Source organism: Melospiza georgiana, chromosome 10 (assembly GCF_028018845.1).
Source record: "Melospiza georgiana isolate bMelGeo1 chromosome 10, bMelGeo1.pri, whole genome shotgun sequence".
Lineage (NCBI taxonomy): Eukaryota > Metazoa > Chordata > Aves > Passeriformes > Passerellidae > Melospiza > Melospiza georgiana.
The window spans coordinates 22837189-22860201 of NC_080439.1; the positions used below are offsets into that span (position 1 = coordinate 22837189).

The 23013-nt window shown below is 40.7% G+C and overlaps 1 protein-coding gene across 1 annotated transcript in view; it reads left to right on the plus strand.

Annotated features, from left to right (window-relative positions):
* The first annotated feature begins 355 nt into the window (after positions 1-355).
* PIK3CB (phosphatidylinositol-4,5-bisphosphate 3-kinase catalytic subunit beta) overlaps positions 356-23013 on the plus strand; it is a 51052-nt gene continuing 28394 nt past the window's right edge. Inside the window, exons 1-7 of the mRNA XM_058031060.1 lie at positions 356-446; positions 13902-14087; positions 15108-15333; positions 18040-18263; positions 20952-21134; positions 21376-21543; positions 22015-22092. Coding sequence (XP_057887043.1) covers positions 13935-14087; positions 15108-15333; positions 18040-18263; positions 20952-21134; positions 21376-21543; positions 22015-22092 — 1032 coding nt within the window. The 5' untranslated portion in view covers positions 356-446; positions 13902-13934. The remainder of the gene's footprint in view (positions 447-13901; positions 14088-15107; positions 15334-18039; positions 18264-20951; positions 21135-21375; positions 21544-22014; positions 22093-23013) is intronic.

Consider the following 23013-nt stretch of genomic DNA (forward strand, 5'->3'; position numbering starts at 1 on the left):
GTACAAAAATTTGAAAATATTTATAGCAGCTAAAAATGCTTTTGACTAATTCATGATCATAAGACTTATTAGAATAAATTGCATATTCAAATTATTACTTCCTTTTTTCCTTTCTCCTAGCAGGGTGTTTGTGGATTTGACATTAATTTAATTGTTAGATTAATCACATTGTGCAGTGGGAATGTGGTGCTGTAGTATTTGAAGGCAGTAAAAAATACTGTGTTTATTAGGTATTTCTGCACAGAAAGGTGGTGCAGCTTTTACACCAAATACAAATTGCTGATTTTCTCATTTGGTCAATTACATTATATTGTGTTTTACTTTTTTTAGATCACATTGAGGTCATCTCGTGGAATCTTCTGAAAAAACAAGAGTAATAGGAAGAAAATGTTTAATAAAAGTATCTTCTCTACACAGTCAGACTGAAGCAGGGAAGGTTCATTGGAGTAAGTATTACAGGGCTGGGGTTTTCTGGGGTTTTCTATTGTCTTTTGCTGTAAATTCAGCATGATTATTAGGCTTTTATTGTATTTAACTTTGTTGTAGTTACGTTAAAAATATAAATGGGTGACTCTACTCATTTCAGTTGATTAGCTGGTAATGGACTCATGGATTCTCACTGAACTATCTTCCCTCTTGGAATTAGTTGTATCTTGTGAAATTGGGATGGGTTTCAGGTTTTTCTCTTGGCTGCTGTGTATGCTGCCTGTGGTTTTGAGCAGGGGGTTGTCTGGTATAGATGTGATTACATATCCTGTTTGCTGGAAAAAGTTAAGGCACTGCTTGTATTTTCCAGGGAATTTGAAAATACGCTTGGTTTTTTTTGGTCTGTAACTCTCCAGTCATGGCCCTTATGACTGACTTTATTTTTGTTGTGTGTATTATCTGTCCTGTATTGCAGTTCCATCATTCATCAAACTTGCTTAGGTTTTCAGTTTATGAATATCAGAGACATCATTCCTTCACTGTTTGTAGCTCACTTCCAGCTTTTGTGAATTCTGGGCTGACACATGTGTCTCTCATTTCTGATAAAAGGAGCTTCTCTACCTAATGCAGGGACTGTGGATGTTGGCTACCAGATAAATAAACATTTCTATCCTGATATAGTGTAATTCCTAATTTCTGTATCTTTCATGTACTTGAGATGGGAAATGTTATCATTTATCTGCCACTTTGCATCGGATTGTCAGATGTTTAAACATATTCTCCTTAGAAACTGGGAAAAAGCTGCATCTGTCTGATGCATTTTAAATGCATCTGTCTGATGTAAAATATAATATGTAAAATGCATATATGTCTGATGCATTTTACTCCTGCTATGTGGTTGTGTGAATGTAACTCTGCAGGAGTAAATAACTCACTGGAAATAGTCCTGAATGCCTGGTTGAGAGTGAAAAAGATCTGGCCATTAGAGCTGAGAAGTCATTTTACTTTACAAGAAGTATATTTCAGCATATTAGTCTATTACCAAGAGGAAATGACTCCTCTTAGCTTCTTCTTTGAACACAGATGTGTAGAGGGTGTCATAATTTGGGTAGAACAATGTCTGTGGAACCTAATCAGACAAGAAAAGCTTTTCATACTTGGTGTTTTTAACCAAGTGTATTTAACTGACAGAATAACATGTTTGGATTGATCTATTTCCTGCCTTAAAGAAAAAAATTCTATAAAACTTTCAATTCAGCGTGGATTTAAATAAGTTGATGTGCTTTAGTTCCCTTTCTCTAGGTACTTGAAAGAAATGCTACAATTTTTAGTCAGCACATTTAAATTTTCATCAGTTCCCGATCTAGGCCAAATGTCAAGTGACTGGTAAATACTCATGTGCCACATTCTTGTGGCACCTGATTGTGAATTCTGACCCCTGAAGTGTTCAGGGTCTGTGTTATGTGGAGTTATTTGTCTTTTACTGCCTTATTAGATTACACAATGGAAATACAGCACCTGCTCACAAGGTCCCAGCACAACCAACCCAACCAACCTATTTGCTGCCTGCACACTTAGTTTGACAAGTTAATTCTTGACTCTGGTAATCAAGTTACTAAAACAGATAAACAAAGTTGCAGCTGAGCTCCCCAAACAAATAAAGTGAAGAATGTCCACTGGAGACAGCTTTAGTCATTTTAAATCATTGTTCTTAGGCTTATGCCAGACACAAAACCTGCTCAGGTGTTCAGTAGTCAGTAAAGTTGTGTTTCTTCCCTCCCTCCCCCCACTTTTTTCCTTTTAAAAATTTTTTTAAGAGACTCAGAGAATTCCATTGTTACAACTTAAAATTAATTCATATTTTCCTTTTTGGAGAAACGTTTTGCAACCTGTTTGTTTGTTTGTTTTTAGTTGGAGTTTGTGTGCTTGTGTGTGTTTGGATCATCACAAGGTATTTTGCAATTGGAATTTTTAAATTGCAATTAGCATTAAAAGAAAGTCCTCTCAGCATCTCTATTCACAGTTAAAAGGCCAGATGGATTTCTTGTGAAGTCTTAGAAGCAGATGCTGACTCTCACAGCAGGGGAAAAGTAACCCCAGGAGCAGCCAGGCCCTGCTGAAGGGATGCTGGAGGCTCCAGGGGCTGCTGCATTTCTGGGACACTGAGCCTCCATCCATGGAGACTTGCAAAATTATGTGTGCAGACTCCTAAGCAAGGTGCTGGAGCTGAGTTTGGAACCAGCTGACTCCCAGGGATACCTTTCAGGCTAAATAGTCTGTAATTCCTACTTAATCTGAAATATTTTTGGTCCTTGTGATGAATGGCCAGGGCTACTTTTGGCTTTATTACCTTTATCTTCATGACAAAACGGGTTTCTAGGATTGTTTTTTTCTACCAAATGGAATTGTATTTTAACTTGTCTTTATAAATATGTTTGATGAAAAATAGATATAAAATATATCTAAATATTTGCATTAGAGTTGAGTTGTTGGATTTCCTTCAGTGTTTGCTCAGTCCTTGACCAGTCCTGTCCATGTAACAAATGGCTGTGAGCAGCCACCTCTGAATCTGTGATGGGGGTGTTGAAACTGGTGTTGGAAGAAAAATAACTGCAAAAATCCAGATTGTATAAGAAACAGACCCCATCAGGAAGGATGCCTGGCCAGATGAAGCATGTAAAATCTATATTTTTTTCCATTGAAGGTCATCTTTCTACTTTGTAGAATGCATGGTATCTCTGTATGAGATACAGAGCACAAGCTGCTTGTGTGTTTAGGGCTGTGTGCCCTCCTTATATGTGAAAATTTCACTCCTTGATCCTCAACTGCTTTTTATTTCACTGGTTCACCTCCCTCTGTAGATACATGCTGTCTGTCTGCTGGAGAATAATCCCCTTTCCTAGAGGTTTTGATCAAAATACCAGAAATAACTAAAAGGTGAATCTTTTAGTCCCTGTGTGAAGAGATATCCATCCACTTAGAGGAAAACCTCAGTTTCTGTTTTTAACTTTTTTTACAGTAGAATGTTGTCTAGATGTAACATCTGAATTGCCAGCTCCTGGTGAGATTTGCTGGTCTAGGTTCATTTGTACAATTCCAAAGGAGAGGAAATATAAACTATTTATATATTTAAATGTCTTATAAGTGGAATGTTTCCTTTGTGTTTACAGTGGAATAAAAAATTATTTTGAGTGGTGGAACAGGCAAGGAAATCCCAGAGAGCAGACCTAATCCTGGCTGATTATTTCCTAGTTTTGTTGTGGGTCTGTTAAGAAGTCAGGTACAATTCTTGTTGAGCAATGGGAGGACAGGGCCTCTACAGTTAACTTAACAATAAAATTTTATTTACAGTTTACTTAGTACAATAAGGTAATAAAACTCAGATTATTAATGCATCTTTTCAGATTCATGACAGGCACTGCATAGTAGTTTAATAATAGCTCGGGCTGTTGGAAAGCCAGGCCCTTAGGCTGTGGTTTTGCCTACAATTTGCAATGATCTTAAGAGCTGTCAAGTAGCCAGGCAGCCCTGAGGCTGCGAGGAGCTGTCGCTGTGCCACTCCTCCTGCTCCCCTGGCTTCAAATCACATCTTTATTCTGCTTCAGCTCCTCCTTCTCCTCCTTTTCCATTCAGTCTGACTGTCCAGTCCTCCTCCTGCTCTTGTGCCCCCTCCATTCACCTGTTTTGTTAAGCCTGGGTTTGTTTGTTTGTTTAAAATATCCGAGTGAGTGTGTCATCATTTCAATGTTGAGTCTACTCTTGGAACTCAACATATCCTAACATTTCATGCTGGCCTTCTGATGCTGTTTGGTTTTTGCCTTTTTTTTTTAACATTATTTTTTAAGATGTTCTCTCCATAACTGCCCCTGAAGGCCTTCCACTAAAGATCTACTCTTATGTTATCTCCTTACTAAAATTATTTCAAGTTTCATTTCCAGGCTGGGAAAAAGGCAACACTCCCTCTAGTTCATGAAGGATCTACAGTGCAGGGTCAAAAGGGCTGAGAACTCACCAACTGTGATCTGTTCCCAAATCTTCAGTCTCACCTTTGTGCACAGGAACAGATCTACAGATGCATTGTCCACTCTGCCTGCTGCTGTTGAAGTTTGCCAAAACATCTAAGAGAGCTGGTTAGAAATGCCTCTAAAGGTGATTCTACCAGATGTTTTCTCCCAGCCTAGTTGATATAGAATCCTGAATAACTGGCCTGGGCTTTTTCCTTTGAGCTTTCTCCTTTTTCTCTCCCTGACTCTGTTGGTGAAGGTGTCAAATGAACTGTTACTCATATGACAGCGCTTTTCTGAGCTGCTGCTTTCTCCCATTCCTTTTTACTCTTTCCTTCTCAACCATGCAAAACTGCATTCCAGCCAGCTGAAAGGGAATGTTTTCCCATAGTGTCCTCAGCTTGTGTGTGATCCAGTGATTGGATGCTTCTAAAGACAATTTCAATATGGAAATAAGACACAGCAATATGGAAATGTGAAAGGAGTTTTTCTTCTTCCTGTAACTCGGTTTACTTGCACAACTCAAAAGGATGGCCTGAACCTGTTTCTGTATTAATGTGACTATGCAGTGGTTTCAGGGTAGAGCAGAGGATGGCTGTGAGAAGCTGCTGTGTTCCTGTTTGCTGTTCCAGAATTATCTGCTGCCTGGCCATTGGCAGAAATCTAGCCAAAGCCTGGGATTTAACTGTTATTCACTTGTTCAGTTCCTCATAGATATTCTTCAGAGGGAGCAGCAGATGTGCGTGCTTGCCTGAGTAAAGTATATATATATATAGTGTGTATATATATGTAAAAATACATAAATTTATATATATAAAGTAACAGGAAGTAAGATTTTCCTTCTTGTGCAAGCCAAGTCCATAAGTTCCTCTGAGGCTGGAATACCATTTTAGTAGTGTTGTTCTCTCTATGTAGACTTGTTTTCCAGGAAAAAAAAATTCTGAAGACCGTTTTTTTCACAGTTAGTTTTTAAGCTATACTGTCATTGAATTGTAGAATAACTTTTGTAAAAAGGGATGACTAGAGGTAATCTAATCTAACCATCTGTTCAAATGAAGTTACTTAAATTAAATATTAATTTGTAACCAGTTAACATGTTTGCATATTTTTCATATCTCTGAGTCCTGTGTAAGTAATTTGCAAATTTAGGTGGTCAGCATTTCTTGAAAACTGGGCCACTTTTATTTAGAGGCATTAATATTTGAGTAGAAACTGCATTCATTGTGGGTTTAAAATCCTGAGTTCAGTTTTTAAAACTTGGTGCATAGTGTTATGGGTACACCAGAGGAATAAGGCTACAGGCGATGAGCAGGCAAAATAATCAGGGAGCTGGGATAAAAAAAAACTCAAATGAAATTATCTTTGTTTGTGGAAAATTAGCTGTATTCGTGAGGAAAATGAGACAATCTAGACTTGATGGCTGAGAGACGACTCTTGGTACCAGTGTGAGCACTGTGAGGGAAGGAGGCCTTTGAAAAAGGTCTTTTATGTTTTCTGTACATAGATATTTTTAGAAAACTAAATGGTGATATTTTTATTCTGATTTTGGGAGAAACCGTGACTAAATGGACATTTAATTTTCCATTCCATAAGGCCAGCTCATGTGGCAGTTTAACTAAACTGCTGGGAAATATTTATAGTACCACATGATCTTTAAAAATAACTTTCCAGTCTACTTTGTAGATGTCTTGAATTCTTAAAATCTTTGCTATTGTAGGTAGATACCCTTGACATTTGTGGAGTGGAAATACCTCTGCTTTGCTGATTTAGGCATTTGTATTTATCATCAAGTTGATTGTATTTTATTTTTAGATTTGGAAGCAGTTTGGCTGAAAATTCACCTGTGCAGCTGTAGAAGGGCAGAACCTTGAGTGGGTTCACTCTAGGGCTAAATGGGAATTCCCACAGAGGGTCTGCAGGGTTTCCATGCTCTGCAGTGGCACACGTGACTGTTCACAGAGGTCCGAGGATGACTCCGTGTTTCAGAAGGCTGATTTATTATTTTACGATAATGTTATATTAAAACTATACTAAAAGAATAGAAGAAAGGATTTCATCAGAAGACTAGCTCAGAATAGAAAAAGAAGGAATGAATAACAAAGACTTGTGTCTCAGACAGAGTCCAAGCCAGCTGACTGTGATTGGCCATTAATTAGAAACAACCACGTGAGACCAATCCCAGATGCACCTGTTTCATTCCACAGCAGCAGATAATCAATGTTTACATTTTGTTCCTGAGGCCTCCCAGCTTCTCAGGAGGAAAATTCCTAAGGAAAGGATTTTTCAGAAAATATCATGGCTACACTCACTCATGGTCGAATAGGCAGTGCTGCACCTGTCACATTAAACCTTTAAACTCAGCTGCAGCTCCTGAAAGGAGGCTGTCCCCAGATGGGCTCAGGTTCTTTCTCCAGGTGACAAATGACATAGCCAGAGTTCACAGCCTCAAGCTGTGCCAAGGGAAATACAGGTTGGATATTAGGGAAAAGTTTTTTACAGAAAGGGTGATAGAGTCCTGGAATGGTGTGCCCAGGGAGGTGGCAGAGTCACCATCCCTGGATGTGTTTAACAAAGCCTGGATATGGCACTGGGTGCCAGGGGTGTTGGGGCTGCGTTGGATTTGATGATTGAAGTTGAGGTGTTGGGGCTGGGTTGGATGTGATGATCTGAAGGTCTCTTCCAGCCTGTTTATTCTGTGATTCCCATTACCACTGGTGTCACCCTGTGTCTGTTCCGTGGGTGAGGGCCGTGCTGTCACCGCGCCCCGCTGCAGGCACAGGCCGAGGCCACTCGGGCCGTGCCAAATGGGGGTGCCTGTGCCCGGTGTTTGCCATTGTGTGCCCGGTGTTAACATTGTGTGCCCGTGGCGGGTGGGAGGAGATGGCAGGAACGAGGAACAGTGCTGCAGGCTGCCCTCAGGGAGAGCTGCCCTCAAGGTGGGGGAATGCAATGGGAGCCGTGAGGGGAGTGAATGGGAGCCATGAGGGGAGCAAATGGGACTGAAGCGATGAGGGGATGGAACAGGAGCCATGAGGGGATGGGACGGGAGCCATGAGCAGAGCGAACGGAACTGGAGCGTTGAGGGAAGGGAACGGGACTGGAGCAATGAGGGGATGGAATGGGGAGCCATGAGGGGAGCAAACAGGACTGGAGCGATGAGGGGATGGAACAGAACTGATGAGATGAAATGGGAACGATGGGGGAGAGGGAACGGGAGCCATGAGGGAATGGAACTCTTGAGGGGATGGGACAGGGGTGATGAGGAGAGGGAATGGGAGTGACGAGGGGAGTGAAACAGGAGCATGGAACGAGGACATGAAACAGGAGTCATGGGGGCAGGGGATAGGAGCAATGAGATGGAACAGGACTGATGAGGGGATAGAGCAGGAGTGGTGAGGCCATGGAGCAGGAGTGGTGAGGCCATGGAGCAGGAGTGGTGAGGCCATGGAGCAGGAGTGGTGAGGCCATGGAGCAGGAGTGGTGAGGCCATGGAGCAGGAGTGGTGAGGCCATGGAGCAGGAGTGGTGAGGCCATGGAGCAGGAGTGGTGAGGCCATGGAGCAGGAGTGATGAGGCCATGGAGCAGGGGTGATGAGGGGGTAAAACAGGAGTGATGAGGCCATGGAGCAGGGGTGATGAGGGGGTAGAACAGGAGTGATGAGGCCATGGAGCAGGAGTGGTGAGGCCATGGAGCAGGAGTGATGAGGCCATGGAGCAGGAGTGATGAGGCCATGGAGCAGGAGTGGTGAGGCCATGGAGCAGGAGTGATGAGGCCATGGAGCAGGAGTGGTGAGGCCATGGAGCAGGAGTGGTGAGGCCATGGAGCAGGAGTGCTGAGGCCATGGAGCAGGAGTGGTGAGGCCATGGAGCAGGAGTGATGAGCGGAGAGGGTCGAGCTGGTGCCCAAAGTGCCCCTGTCACAGCCTGTGGCGGTCGCGGGCAGCTCTCAGGCACTGCCCTGGGCTGCAGAACAGCTCCCAGGAATTTGGTGCTGATTGAGGAACAGAAGAGAACGTAGTTATACAGAGCTGTGAACTGCCCCTCATCTAATGCATATATTTGTCTTTAGTGTCCTCAGAAGAAATCAGACTTTTAAAATCTTTTTTAAAACCTTTTTTCTAAAGGCCTTCTAAGTTTCATAGGACATAAGTCTTCCTGCATAGTCAGACTCCTTTTCCATCGTTCTAATAGGTTCTTTTCCCTTGTTTCTTCTCAAATATTTCAGTTATAGCTTGCTCATCCTTTTATAGTACTAGATGTTTACATGGTTAGAAAAACGATTACAATGGTTGTGTTGTGTAAGTGCTTAGTGTTTCTCCTACTTAGACTACGTGATGTGCTGCTGTTTCCTAGAAAAAGACTGTGGTCAGATTGTCATCTCGTCTGTTCTGGACAGTGAGATACTGTTCAAACACTGTTCTTGTGTGTCTGCGTGGGGTGGCCCTTTTCACTACTGCAAGACTTCTGGTTTTTTTTAGCCCCTTGACTGCCACATGACAGAGCAAGCAGTAGATAAAGAGCTACATTGATCACAGTGATGATTGTCTTGGATGTGGTGCTCAACAGTTGTAACAACTTATTACATAAAGCAAAAATCTGGATAAGCAGAGTGCCCTTAGTTTTTGCATATACAAAACAAGTTTGCTTCTGATACTCGTCCTTTATATCAATATTCATAGGTTTAGTGAAAAAGAAGAATAAATCCAGGTTTATATTTAACTTAAAGAGCTGTAGGTATTTATGTGCCCTTAAAATGCACCTGAGTTTCAAAGAGGTGGTGTAAAAGAAACTTACAGAAAGTTACTTTTCAATATATAAATGATTCTCCCCTCCAACTTTTTGCCATCTGTTTGGGATGATAGCATACTGATTTCATCCTGAGAGAACTGACCACATTTCAGGGACTGGGTGACATCATTTCAGATGGAAGATAGGTCTTCTAAAGACTTTTCCTTGGTGCTCAGGAGAATAAATACTAGGAGAGATAACAGGGCATCAAAATTTTCCTCTGGCAATGCATTATATGTGTGTTTATAATTACCACCTTCTTTGCAGCTACTTTTACTTGTGTTTGATTAGTATTCTTCTGGATTCTAGTTCAAGATAAAACATTGAACATTGCGTTGGATTTTATGTTGGTGTTCTTTTAACAACAGAAAAACAGATCTCAGAGGATGAGTGATAGGGGATTTGTGGTGAGTTTGGAAGTAAAGGATTTAATGACACAGTGTGAGTTTTCATTATTGCTGCATTCTTCAAAAAGTTGGTTTTAGAAGAACTTATCTGACTCAGATAAATGTTGAGTGTTGATGACAATTAAAGTGGATTTGGTACTTTTTAATGTCTGAGTCTTTTGCTGATATGATAAATTATTTTCAAAGGAGAGTTCATTGCATTGTTATTCCATGTCTCATTTTTTGCAGTGCTCCAGAGAGGCTCTCTGTGAGCCTGTTCTTGGCACCTCTTAATTTCAGGGTAACCTTACAAACTCCCTCCCATGCTTGTCCTTTGTATCTCCTTGGTCAGCACTGTGATATTTGCACCTTCTGGATTTAATTCCTGTATGTAAGCAAGTTAACTACCCAGTACTGGTAAAATTTATTTAATTCCTGTACCTGTGCAAGTTAACTACCCAGCACAGGTAAAATTGATTTAATTCCTGTACCTGTGCAAGTTAACTACCCAGCACAGGTAAAATTGATTTCTCCAGCTCTGCAGTGGTGGGAAGCCCTTGGAGCTGGGTGGTCCTGGGCTCTCAGCAATGTCCTGAAGGAGTCACAATGGATTTGAGTTTGGCACAAGACAGTCTGGCCTGCCTTCAGGAAAATGGGTGGGTGGTGTAGAAAGAGAGCACAGCCCCAGTGTGTAACCACAGCCTCTGAAATCCTACTGAGCCTTTGGTCTGAAGAATTAGTCTGAAACTCCTGAGGATATTCTGAATGCCTGGGTTTTGTTAACTGGTACTGTGCGATGTTCCAGAGGTTCTACTTTTTTTTTTCCAAACCAGTTTTGTACCTGCTCTGGATAACCTGGACATATGATTTTAGTTCTGGTTTGCTTAGGGAGAAAACATGAGGGGGCTGCAATTCACATAAAAATATCTGCAGCTTACTTTTGACTGTGTCTGTCCTTAAAGTATTTTAGAAATCAACGAAGAAGCAGCCTGCTTCTGGTAGCTCTTTCTTTTCTTTGTTTGGTTTTTTTTTCCTTTTTCCTTTCCAAGTAGTCTTGTTGATTAAATGAGGAGATGTACTTTTGCTGGGAGGTGAGGGAAAAGCTGTAAGGTCTCCTGGCTTCTGGAATGAACAAATTCTTTTGTCTGCCTAGAGATGGAAAGTCCTTTAAAAACCACAACAGCAACACCCAATTGAGCAATCCTGTTTTAGGGCTTCTTCTTTGTGTACATTAAATAAATGAGTGATAAATTTCCTTCTTCTGCAGATGTTCTACTCATCTGTGTTCCATTTCTTTCCATTAGTATAAGCAGCTCTGGCAGAGCTGCTGGTTTATGAAAATACAAATTGCTTAGGAGGGAGACACATTTGTGGGCACACACAAATATATGAATCTGAAATTTGCAGGTTAAAGCTTAGAGAAAATTTGCACTTACATGGGAAGGTTTGAATGCTGTCTGTCAGTACCACCTGTACCTTAGCAAGGCATTTTGTATTGGGCTTTGTGACATTCCAAGTCATTGATTAGACACTTGAGGAGCCAAGGTTAAGTGCTGCTTTAATTACTTCCTTCTTTTGTAAGTGAGGTTGTTGTTACTGTACAGTGGGCAGGAATAGCTATGAGGTTAACAGCCTGAAATAGCTTTTTATTATTATTTGAATTGTTGGTTTTTTCCTTTAGCTGGAAGTTGTTTAAAATGTCTCTGGTGCTGTTACTCCCAATCCAGATGGCTTTTTGCCTTTGTTTCAGTTCCTAGATGTGATATTGAGATTTAGTCACCACACGTGTCCCAGCTGGGGCCGTGACTCATCCCCAGAGCTGCTGTGGGTTGGCAATCTTGAGTTTCTCAGGATAAAACCTGCTTCTCTCACCCTGTGATGTCAGCTCTTGGGGCAGAAGGGGTGCTGCCTGCAAAGCACACTGACCCGCTTCCTTGAGGAAGGAAATGTTAAGTAAGTGCCTGCAGGCAAGAATAGCTCCTCAGCATGCTCACATTGGTCAGATGGCTTCCCTTCCCTTTTTTACAATTCCATTTGCATTTTCAGTTAAAGATTCTGGTGTCTGTGCTGGAAATCTGTAATTAGAAACAAGTATCTTACAAGAACTTTGTAACTCTCTGTTGTGGTGTTTGTGCTCCAGGACATGGAGCAGCATTTTAAAGTCTTGTTTCTTTGAAGATTTTAAACTCTTGTTGATGCACTAAAGTGGCTTCAACAACTGCAACTGTGGGAAACATGTGAAAGAGGATGGAAATAGAAAAGATACACTGAATTAAAGCAGGGATGGACTATATACAAAAAAACTACATAAAATAGATTTTCTTGCTGCTGTACCTGTCCAAGTAACGCTTTGTAATGGAAATACCTCTTTATTTTACCCTCATGAGCGCAGAAAATAACTGCAAATGTGAGTATCCAAATATGAAAAATGTACAGTATTAGTATTTTTTGCTGACTGCTAATTTCAGTTCCAACAGAATTGCAGCCTGCATATTATGAGTACCAGTAACTGGATGGAGGAAAACAAATAGTATCCCATTAAATAGCAGCTTGTGGAAAATATACTGATTGCTAATGAGGAATTAGACATTTTATCTGAGTTTGTTTTTTGGGTAGATGCTGTGTTATTCCAATAACATAGTTTGTGCTGGGTGTAATGGTGGGGTAACATTTTATTTCTTTCCTTTAGACAGCTTAGGGCTCACACACCATGCTAAACTTTGCATGTCCAGTGATGAATGGATGGATTTGTAAACGGTGGTGATTAAAATAAAATATCTTCATATCTGAGTTGTTATTTTTACCATACTACCACCTCTAATTACTTATGTTCAGTGTAGTGGATTTTTTTTTTTATGAAAATGTGGACATAATGGTGGTAAAACTATTTTTGATAGAGATGATGGTAGAAGCTCCCTAATTATTGCTTCTATTGAGAAAAAAGATTTTTTTCCTTATGAACTTATGCTTTCTGAAATTTAAAGGTGTTTTTATTTGGCATTAATGAAATCTCTGCTATATTTTATCTAGTACAAGTGGAATGTGAAGTGATCCATGCATTGATGTGGTTCCAAGATGTGTTGGCAGCTTGTGCTGGTCCTCACAGCTTTGCTAAGGCCAGGTGGAAAGGTGTTGGAATGATCTGGCTTTTGTTTTTCAGTGCATTTATGTGACAGCTCGAGGGGGATGGAGTGTGTTGGCAAATACCTGAGGCAGCTTTGATTTTTGTGGCAAGTTGATTTTTGTGCTGCTGGCATCATCTGTTATCCATTGTGGGGAAGGGAAGGACTAATTGAGATATTGGGGAGCTGCACAGTGGAGTTGAACATTCTGACCTTTTCTGTTACAAAGGGTGATTTCCCGCATTTTGTGCTGTCCAACAAGAACTCAAAAGATGCAGGAGTAACTTGTGTGTTAAAGTGCTTTATTGTAGTGTTTTCCAATGCTCCCCATCCTTCTGGCAGCTGAGGAGCATTGTCTGGATGAGGAGGAAGGTAAGTGATTCAGTGAGCCATGGCTGAAGGGAAAAGTCAGCTTTAGAGAGTGGTAATCACAAAAGAAGACTTGGAATGTCAGAAAAACCAGTGGCAGCATTCAGAGTAAATAGGAGTGTGCTGAAATACAGAGCACAGGCAGCAGGAAGGCAGAGGAGTGAGCCAGAGGAGATCATGGGCAGGGTTTCCTCCTACCCTGCAGGGAGGCAGTTCCCACCGTGGGTGGAGTTCAGTGATCCTTCTCTAAGGGTGAGAACAAATTGAGATAAGTGTCTTCAGAGGAAAATGGCACTTTCTAGTAGTGCAGTGCGTAGCAGAGTCAAAGAAACTTTTCCTGCTGTTAATACAAACTTTCAAATTGCATGTCACCGGCCACGTTAATGGACAACTAAGAGGAAACTTGCAGAAAATAAAATAATGAAACTGATCAAATATTGCCACTCTTCATCCATGAAGCTTATTTTGGTTGTGTTTTACACAGGTAAAGTTTTAGAGAGAACTTGAAATGAATTTCTTAGTTTGTTTCAGCTAACCTCTAATTAGTTTTTTCTCTTATTACTTAGTTTTAATGATATAAACACCTCAACAATAGTGCTTTGCTAGGCAAATACTTTTAGTATATTAAATAACATTAATGAGTAAAAATATGCTTATGTGTTTGCAATACTGGCATTTGAGACCTCAGAGTTGTAAGCTGAGCTGTACAAAGCAGGCTTATGTCAACCTTCCAAAGACTTTAAAATGTGTGTCTAATTATGGAAGGTTAAGTATACTGAATTTTAGGTTTTTTTCTTTTTCCCTAAGGCCATGTGGTTATGATATTATTGAGATTCCATAATGCCTCCTGCCGTGACAGACAGCCTTGACATCTGGGCCGTGGATTCACAGATTGGTGCTGATGGCTCAATATCTGTGGACTTCCTGTTGCCCACTGGAATCTACATCAACCTGGATGTCCCTCGAGATGCCACCATATCTCAGATTAAACAGGTAACACCAAATGGGCAGTTAGCTGAGGTTTGGAATGAGGGCTGGTTCTCATTTTGGCCTGCCCTCTGGCAAATCAAGTCATGAATTTTAGCAGGCACAGAAATGAGGTACTGGAGGCAAGTGCCCAGCAGATTGACTGATAAAGGAATGTGTCTGGGGGGGTCAGCACTGGGTTTGGGCAGGGGGCAAGGCTTGGAAAGTGGCTTCTTGCTGATAGTTACACTTCAGCAGAGGTTATTCTAATAGCTCCAATTAATACTGTACTGCTACTCTGAGCCTTTTTCTAACACATTGACAGACCATTGTTTGCTGAGCTAACATTGCCCTGATTAGATTTTTAAAGTCACAGATTGGGCTCCTGCTTCTGTTGACTGGCACCAAAGATAATTGCTTTAAAAACTGCATCTGCCTCTTCTTAAAGGTTTTGGAGCAGCACTTAAAACACGATGGAATGTCCAAACAAAGGGAAGGGCAGAATGTAAGGAAGTGACCACAGACACTAAAAAGCAATCTAATGACCTTTGATCAGATAATGGCCATGTGAGGACGTTTCCTAATTCCTCAGTAACTTCTCCCAGTGAATGAATTACAGCACAGACTAACCTACTCCTAATACATCAAGTGATTTCAAGTGATAAAGATTTTGAAAATAAATGTGTAAGTGACAGCAATAAGGGATTGGAGCTAAACTGCCTGGTTGCCTTGCTGCTTGTGGCACAGGGAAACTTGACATGCCATGAATATATACTGTTGATATTTAGCTGTTCCCCAAAGAAAAGGAATGCTGATGCTAACTCCAGAGGTCTGTCCTGGAAATCACTCAGGATAGACACTAGAAGTGAGACAAAGTAAACATGCAGTGATTTATAATGGTAAAATTTAAACAAGGTAGCAAACATGTTTCTTTTCTATTTTTGGGGGATCATAAATGGAAATGAATGGTACCTTCAGTACTTTAAGATACGTCCCTATTTTCTGTTTTTGGGTTTTTTTTCATTTATTTCTTTGTTTTCATTGCAGCTGTTATGGAAGCAGGCACATTCCTACCCACTCTTTCATCTCCTCATGGAGATTGACTCTTACATGTTCTCATGTGTGAATCAGACTGCTGTACATGAAGAATTAGAGGATGAAACACGGAGACTTTGTGATGTTAGACCCTTTCTTCCTGTCCTTAAACTAGTGACAAGGAACTGTGATCCAGGAGAAAAGTTGGATTCCAAAATAGGTGTCCTAATAGGCAAAGGTAATTCCATTTATTTTTTTGAGAAATGAGGTTAAACTTTGTTGTGGATGAGGGTCTTAATTGGGCAGGGAGGAGTGGATTTAAAGAAAAAACTGTTAAAAATTCAGTATTTCCCTTTGTCAAACAAGTACTGATGTAATTGGAAAGAATTTAAATACTCAACATGAAACACATGCAAGTTATTTAAAGCTACTTTCTGTATTGCATTTCAGCAATGTATTGCTACATCAATCAGGAACAAATTTTATTTTGTAGATGAGGAGAAAATATATATTATTATTAAATGAAGAACAGCATAATCCTTGAGCAGTGTTATCATAAATAACCTCCCAGAAAACTGAATACTCAGAAGGAGCTAGAAATTATTATGATTTTATTATACGTGGTGTCTGAGTTGGTTAACAATGATTCTTGCTTTTGCTGTCAATTGTGACACTAATTTTCATCAAACAATGAAATGCTATTTTTAAAGGTTTCACAGTAACTTATTCGTGATGTTATTTCAGAATTTTCAGCTTTTCAATTTAGTCTGCATGGTTATACAATCAAGATTGACAGGGTCATATGAGGTCATACCTCTTGTTTTAAAACAATGAGCCATTGTTAGGTCTCTTATAAAGACTGCAGGTTTTGTTTAGATTTCAGCAGTACACTGTCTGCCTATTTGTTAGAGCTGACAATGGGAACAGTTGGTCAGTTTAACCATTCAGACAGATCCTGACAGATTCGGAGAGATTCACATTCTGTGATTGAATATTTGGTTTATCAGAGCTGTGTGAGATCCTGCCTTAAGCAGCCCCTATTCTGTACCTTAGCATGGAAAAAAAGTGTTCCTGTCTGAGTTTCTAAACTTAGTGCTTTGTTCTCAGAAGGTGCTGGGTGCTTTGTGTGATTTGGACAATGTCCTTCAAAGTTCACCAGTGAAGATAAAGACGTTTGCAGGCCCTACATGCCCTGAAGTACCAAAAAGTCACAGCTTTCCATTGTATCATAGGAACATGGGATGGTTTGGGTTGAAAGGGACCTTTTAAAGGTCATCTCATTCCACCACCCTGCTGTGGGCCGGGACACATTCAACTGGACCAGGTTGCTCAGAGCCTGTCCAGTCTGACCTTGACAGTGTCCAGGATGGGGCATCCACCACCTCTGTGGGCAACTGCTGCCAGTGTCTCACTACCCTCCTTGTAAAACATTTCTTCTTTACATATAATCTAAATCTGCTCTCTTTTAATTTAAGAACTCCCCAGAGCTTGCTTTTCTCCAGGCTCTCTCAGCCCATCTCCACTGCAGAGGTGCTCCAGCCCTCTGAGCCTCTTTGTGGCCTCCTCTGGAGTCTCTCCAGCAGGTCCCTGTCCCCCTGTGCTGGGGGCTCAGAAGAGAGGGGCAGAATCTCCTCCCCAGCCCACCTGCCTTCAGTGCTTGTGATACAGCCCAGGACACGTTTGTCTTTCTGGGCTCTGAGTGCTCATGGCCATGTCACGTCCAGCTCATCCACCAGCACCCCCAAATCCTTCTGGGTAGGGCTGCTCCCCATCTGCTCATCCACCAGCACCCCCAAATCCTTCTGGGTAGGGCTGCTCCCCATCTGCTCATCCCCCAGAACCCCCAAATCCTTCTGGGTAGGGCTGCTCCCCATCTGCTCATCCACCAGCACCCCCAAATCCTTCTGGGTAGGGCTGCTCCCCATCCTCCAGCCTGTGTTGATCCTGGGGGTTGCTGTGACCCAGGGGCAGGACCTTGCATTGGTCTTGTTGAACCTCTGTGAGATTCCCATGTTGAGCTTGTTTGGGTTGCTGTAGCTGGCATCCCCTCCTTTGGCTGTGTCACCACACCCCCCAGCTTGGTGTCATCTGCAGCTCTTCAGGGCCTCTGTCCATGTCATTAATGAAGCTAGTCAATAACTTTGGTGACCCTGAGGGACACTGCTTGTCACTCCTGTCCATTGGGACTCTGAGCTGGTGACTGTGACCCTCTGGATGTGCCCATCTGACCAATTTCACACCCACTGAGCAGTCCCCCATCCAATACATCTCTTTCCAGTTTAGAGACAAGGACATTATGGGGCCCATGTCCAAGGCCTTTCAGAAGCCACATCCACAGCCATCCCCTTGTCCTCTGATGTCACTCAATCACAGAAGGCCACCAAGTGGCCAGGCAGGAGTTGCCCTGTGTGTTTGTTCTTTACATGTTTTGGAAAAGGAACTTAACTGGTCTTGGTAGAAATTTTAGTCATGTCATTTTGACGTGAGTAGAGGATTTTCTTCTTTGACTTTTAAAGAAAATTTAAAAGGATGATATCATCTTTCTGGGTAATTAAAAAACCTCTATAGCTTGAAAGCACTTCTGCTCTGTGATCTTTACAATGCATTTACTGTGGTTTTTAAAATTTGCTCTTGTGAGGAGAGACTTTAAACTTTCAAACTACCTTGAATTCAGGGTAAGGTTGGATTTTTTTTACTTCATAGTAGCTAGGAGATACATTGGTTCTTGTTTAAAATAAACACTCATGCCAATTGTACAAGTAACTTTGAAAAACACTGATGTACAGGACAATGTAGAACCCAGCTCAGCTTTGAGCATCCATTTTGGATGGGATGTCTGAAGGAAACCACCTGTGCCACTTTAACTTCAAGACAGTAACAGTTTAAATGGGATGGGCAGTATTTTTACAGCTGTGTATCCTTTTGCTTCCTTGAATTCTTTCAGGTCTCCATGAGTTTGATGCCTTACAAGATCCTGAAGTGAATGACTTCCGAGCTAAAATGAGGAGAATCAGTGAGGAGAAGATTCAGTCCCTTGTGGGTCTCTCCTGGATGGACTGGTTGAAGCACACTTATCCACCAGAGCAGGAGCCTGTGATCCCAGAGAGCTTCCAAGATAAGCTCTACAATGGAAACCTTGTGGTGGCTGTTCATTTTGATAACTGCCAGGTAGGAATGGTTGTTCATGTTTCATGAGCTGTTCTTGGTCCAGGTCTGAATTGGCATGGATTGCTCAAGGATATATAAATGAAATAGAGCACTTACATTGTGGTGTTTGCAAAGTCTTTCAGCAGGATCCTTGACTCTTGAAAGAAAGTGAGGATGTGAGCCCACAGCTGAGAATTGAACTTCTAAAGTCTGATTACAGTTCAGCTTCTAGAGGCAAAATGTACAATTGTATCTTCTGTATTACTTCACATTTGTTTAAATGTAAAATATAGTTCAAAGTTGTCAGGATTTGTTTTACCAGCTGTTCCTGTGTTGCTTCACTTACATTCAGTTTTGAGCTCAGTTCATCAGAGATTGCTGGTGATTGGTAGCACCATATTGAACACACTTGTCTCTGTGTGTGACTCACTGAACATCTTGGAGGTTGATCTGATAATTACATTGACACATAACTTTAAAAAAATTAAAAAAGAAGAATCAGTATTTCCTTTACTAGAAATGCATGTAGAAAACCAAGCACTGAGACTTAGCTTTTCATTAAGGCTAGCAAAACTATAGTTTATTTTAAAAATAAAACCCCCTTTAGTGTCTACTAGGAAAACATTAAATGTTTTAGCATGAGTTTTTATGATGTTGCAGTTGCTCTGACTGTGCTTGAATCCAGTATTCCCATTGCCCTTTTTTGCACTCTGTTCTTTTGGATAACCATGAATAATCAGCACTGGAAACCTTAAAAATCTTACAAGTGTGTAAATGCATCAGGCTAGATTTGGTGTCCATTTTGACCCAAGTGCCAGAGGCTGATTTTCTAATGATTCAGATTATTTTAGTTACAAAGCTGAATTATTTCTGGCACTAACCTTTTAAACTTTAAAGGTTTAAAGTGGTACACACATCTGCCTCTGGGGACACTGAATGTAGAGACAAAAGCTAAATTTGGTCACCAGTAGCCCCAGCTGATGTTGGATGCATAGGTGTTTTATGACAAAACATTTTCCAGTCCTCTTCAGCTTAAGAGAGAATTTGTGTTGTCCAGGAGTGAGATTATCTTCATCCCTTGATTAAATACTGCATCTATATGCCTATGCTGACAGGACAAAAGCAGTGCAAAAGTTCTTGCTGCTGCAGAATGTATTTGCCTGCCACTATAATAGCTTAGGCTGCTGACATTTCAAATGTTTCAAATGCTTCTGCTGCCAGCTCTGACCTTCAGAGCTATTAACAGTTCAAATCTGAACTGCTTTTTAGAGCAGTAAACTTCCAGACTTTGCTGCTTGCACTGAGCACTGGAGTCATCCCAGGAGAGTAAGAGAGGAAGGTGTGGGCACTGTTCTGTCAATTCTTGCAGCTGCAAGATTGAGAGAAGGAAATATTGAAGCAGTTTTTGTCTGGAAGGTGTGGGTGAGCTGTAAGGGCTTCATGGTTGTTTGTCTCTGGAGCAGGAGAGACTGCTCCCCATCTCTGTGACATGTCTGTTCAGATCATCTGGGGAGCAAGGCAGCTGTCAGACAGCACCAGCTTCCTGTGAAGAAAAAGTGTTATTCCCTGTCTGCCACTAGCAGTTATGGCAGGAGGAGAAAGCCTTCACATTGGGGCAGCTTTCTGAAAGGAGGAAGCTGTTGTGGACCAGGCAGCAACTGAGAAAACACAGAATTAATTTGCTGTATCTCTGCAGAGTTTGCTTGTTCCATTGGGCAGCTTGGCTCCTTACCAGAGTGTATAAATAAAGCACAAGTCAAAAGAATCAAAGCAGACAACACTGACAACATATTTGTCAATAACTGGGTTTAGGGTGCTCACATCTTCAGAATTGGAATGTAAATAAAAAAAAAAAAATAAAAAAACTTGAAAAAAATGAAACAACAAAACCCCCAGTACTCCCTGAATCAACCTTTGCAAACAAACCTGTATAAAGCATAATGTGGTAGATGAAGGGAGATAGATTTCACAGAAGATTTTGTAATTTAGGAACTTGAAATTAATTTATACCTCCTTTTTAATTTACAAAAAGGAGTACCTTCTTACCTTTATCTTTTTAGAACACATTAAAATTAGAGATACTTTGGAAATAGGTTGATAGCTTCTAAGGGTTTTAATTAAAAACTTTCTTAAAAAAATGCAGTCTTTCCATACTGTGTTCAGAATGCTACAGGTATTGGCCACTACTCCTCTTTTCTGCTCTCCTCCCAATGTGGTGGTGGTTTTCTACATTAATTACATTCACAGTTTCTTCTGCTTTCTTACTTGAAGCTTTTTCTTCTGAGTTCAGTGGTACTTAAAAAGAGGATAACTTGCTTGTGGCCAGAAAGATGAAAAGTTAACACCTCTAGTACTGCTAAATACTTTGAAATGCATCATGACTAATTGTCTCCCTCATTCAACATTCCAAAATAGAACCTTCTAGATCAATACATTGTTCTAGCAGTCTTTAATTCACTGCTAAATCAAATAAAGGCCTATGTTTTTAAAAGTACTTCTGATAATATGAAACTTAGAGAATTAACACCTTACAGCTTTTAGGTTGTGTGTGATTTTGATTGCCCTGAACATACAGAGTCTAACTGTTAAAATAGTCTGGATTTAACAGTTATTATTTCTACCTGTTTTTTTATGTGTGCTACAATTTTAGCCTTGTTTGTCTGCCTAAGACAAGTTTGACCTTCATTATCCCTGCTTGTGTTTTGTTAGGATGTATTTAGTTTCCAGGTGTCTCCTAACATGAATCCCATCAAGCTGAACGAGCTGGCAATCCGAAAACGTTTGACTATCCATGGAAAAGAGGATGAGGAAGTTGATCCTGCTGATTATGTGCTGCAAGTTAGTGGAAGGCTGGAATATGTCTTTGGTGATCACCCATTAATTCAGTTCCAGGTACACAGAGTTTTTTGGAACTTGATGTAACAATTCCCTGCTGCCTTGTCCAAAGTTGCTTCCTCCCATCCCTCCTATCCCATTACGGAACATCAACATCCCCCTCCTCATGTCTGCAGTGGTAAAACACATGAGCACCATTCCCTTCGTAGCTCTGGAATGAATTCTTTGTTCCTGTGGTTTGGAAGTTGCTGTAGGAATATTCTGCTGGCTCTAACAGCTGCTTTCCCTGGGCTTTCAGTATATCCTCAACTGTGTGATGAGCAGGACCCTTCCCCAGCTGACCCTGGTGGAGTGCTGCACCATCAAGAAGATGTGTGAGCAGGAGATGATTGCCATAGAAGCTGCCATCAACCGAAAATCCTCCAGCCTTCCTCTTCCTCTGCCACCAAAAAAAAGAGCAACAACTGTGAGTTGGTGGGGAGAATGTCTGGTAGCCAAAGGGAGCAGCGACTCGTGGCACATAAATCACAGAGCCTGGGGTTTGTGCTGTGGCTGCTGTGCTCCAGTGGAGGTCACCTGGGTCAACTCAAAGCCTTCTCTTGCTTGGCAGATTTACCTCAGAAACAGAAATGTGGACAGGTCTTTGCTCTATTACACACTCTGCAGTTATTCAGAATGAACAATAAATTTTGAATTGTCAGGATGTAGTACATGATGTATGTTCTCACCCTAGAAAACTCTCTTCTAGCTGAGTTTTTACTTCATCTCCTTTTGTAGCTATGATGACCAATTTATCTTTCTAGATTTCAAATTTATATTTTTAACCGCACTTTTTTCCTTTGTATTTGATATTTTTGCTTAAAATGCTTGGCTTACAAAATAGGTCTCAATGTTACAGTGGTGAAGAGTGAACTTGTATCTTTGTTTCTCTCCTCAGAGTGTGTGGGATATTTCCAACCCTTTCAAGATTATCTTATTAAAGGGCAATAAACTAAACACAGAAGAAAATGCCAAAGTAAGTAACTGTGTCTGGTGTCAGAAGACATTCTGTTTGTGGTTTATTGATTTTAATGCTAAGTGAGCTCAAAATCATACAGATTTCAGCATTTTTAATTATTCCCAATTGCATTGGTAGCATTGGTCAAAATCTGGCTTTATTGCTAAAGCATTCCTTTATTGTCTGAAGCTGGATATGTGCATCGGAACATTGCAATCATTGTGGCAGTATGACATAAGTGTTCATTGGTATTTGATTTTTTTTAAAAAAAGGTTTCCCTAAAGTGCTAATAGTGGTGTGAAATGAGCTCATTTTAAATAGATTGTCATAAACACCTTGCACAAGTCAATTAAATTTTAAATGTTTTAAAGTGCAACATGGTATTTTAGTAGTCTTGAATATATTCTGTATGTCTAAACTTGGGCTGTATGCTTCTATACAATCTGTCTTTTATTTTCTACACATGAGGAGCACAAAGAAAGAAAGCTAGAGTATCATTTCCTGTAAAAATATACATGACTGGGCTACTGACTGCTATACAGACCACAAGTTGTTAACACATGGGGATTTATTGCTCAGCTACTTTAATGCCTTACCAAACACTTGTCTGTGAGGTAGAACAACATTAAATTCCTTTATTTTGTTCAGAAATCGGTGAGTTGTGTAGCCAGTCCTGTAGACAAGGAAGATACCTAGTTAACCATTGATATTTTCTGTTCTCATCTTATATTCAGGGTACTTGGTGCATTTTTTTCTTTCAAAACTGTTGTTACAACCTCCTTGTAAATTAACAATCCTACATTTTGGTCAACACCAAAAAGAAGTTCTACATTACAGATAAATGAGCCATACTTACATTTGAGTACCTGAGACGCTGTGGATTGTGGAAACCAGATGTTTTCCTCTTTTTTGTCTAAACCATTATTTAGCTAGTCCCAA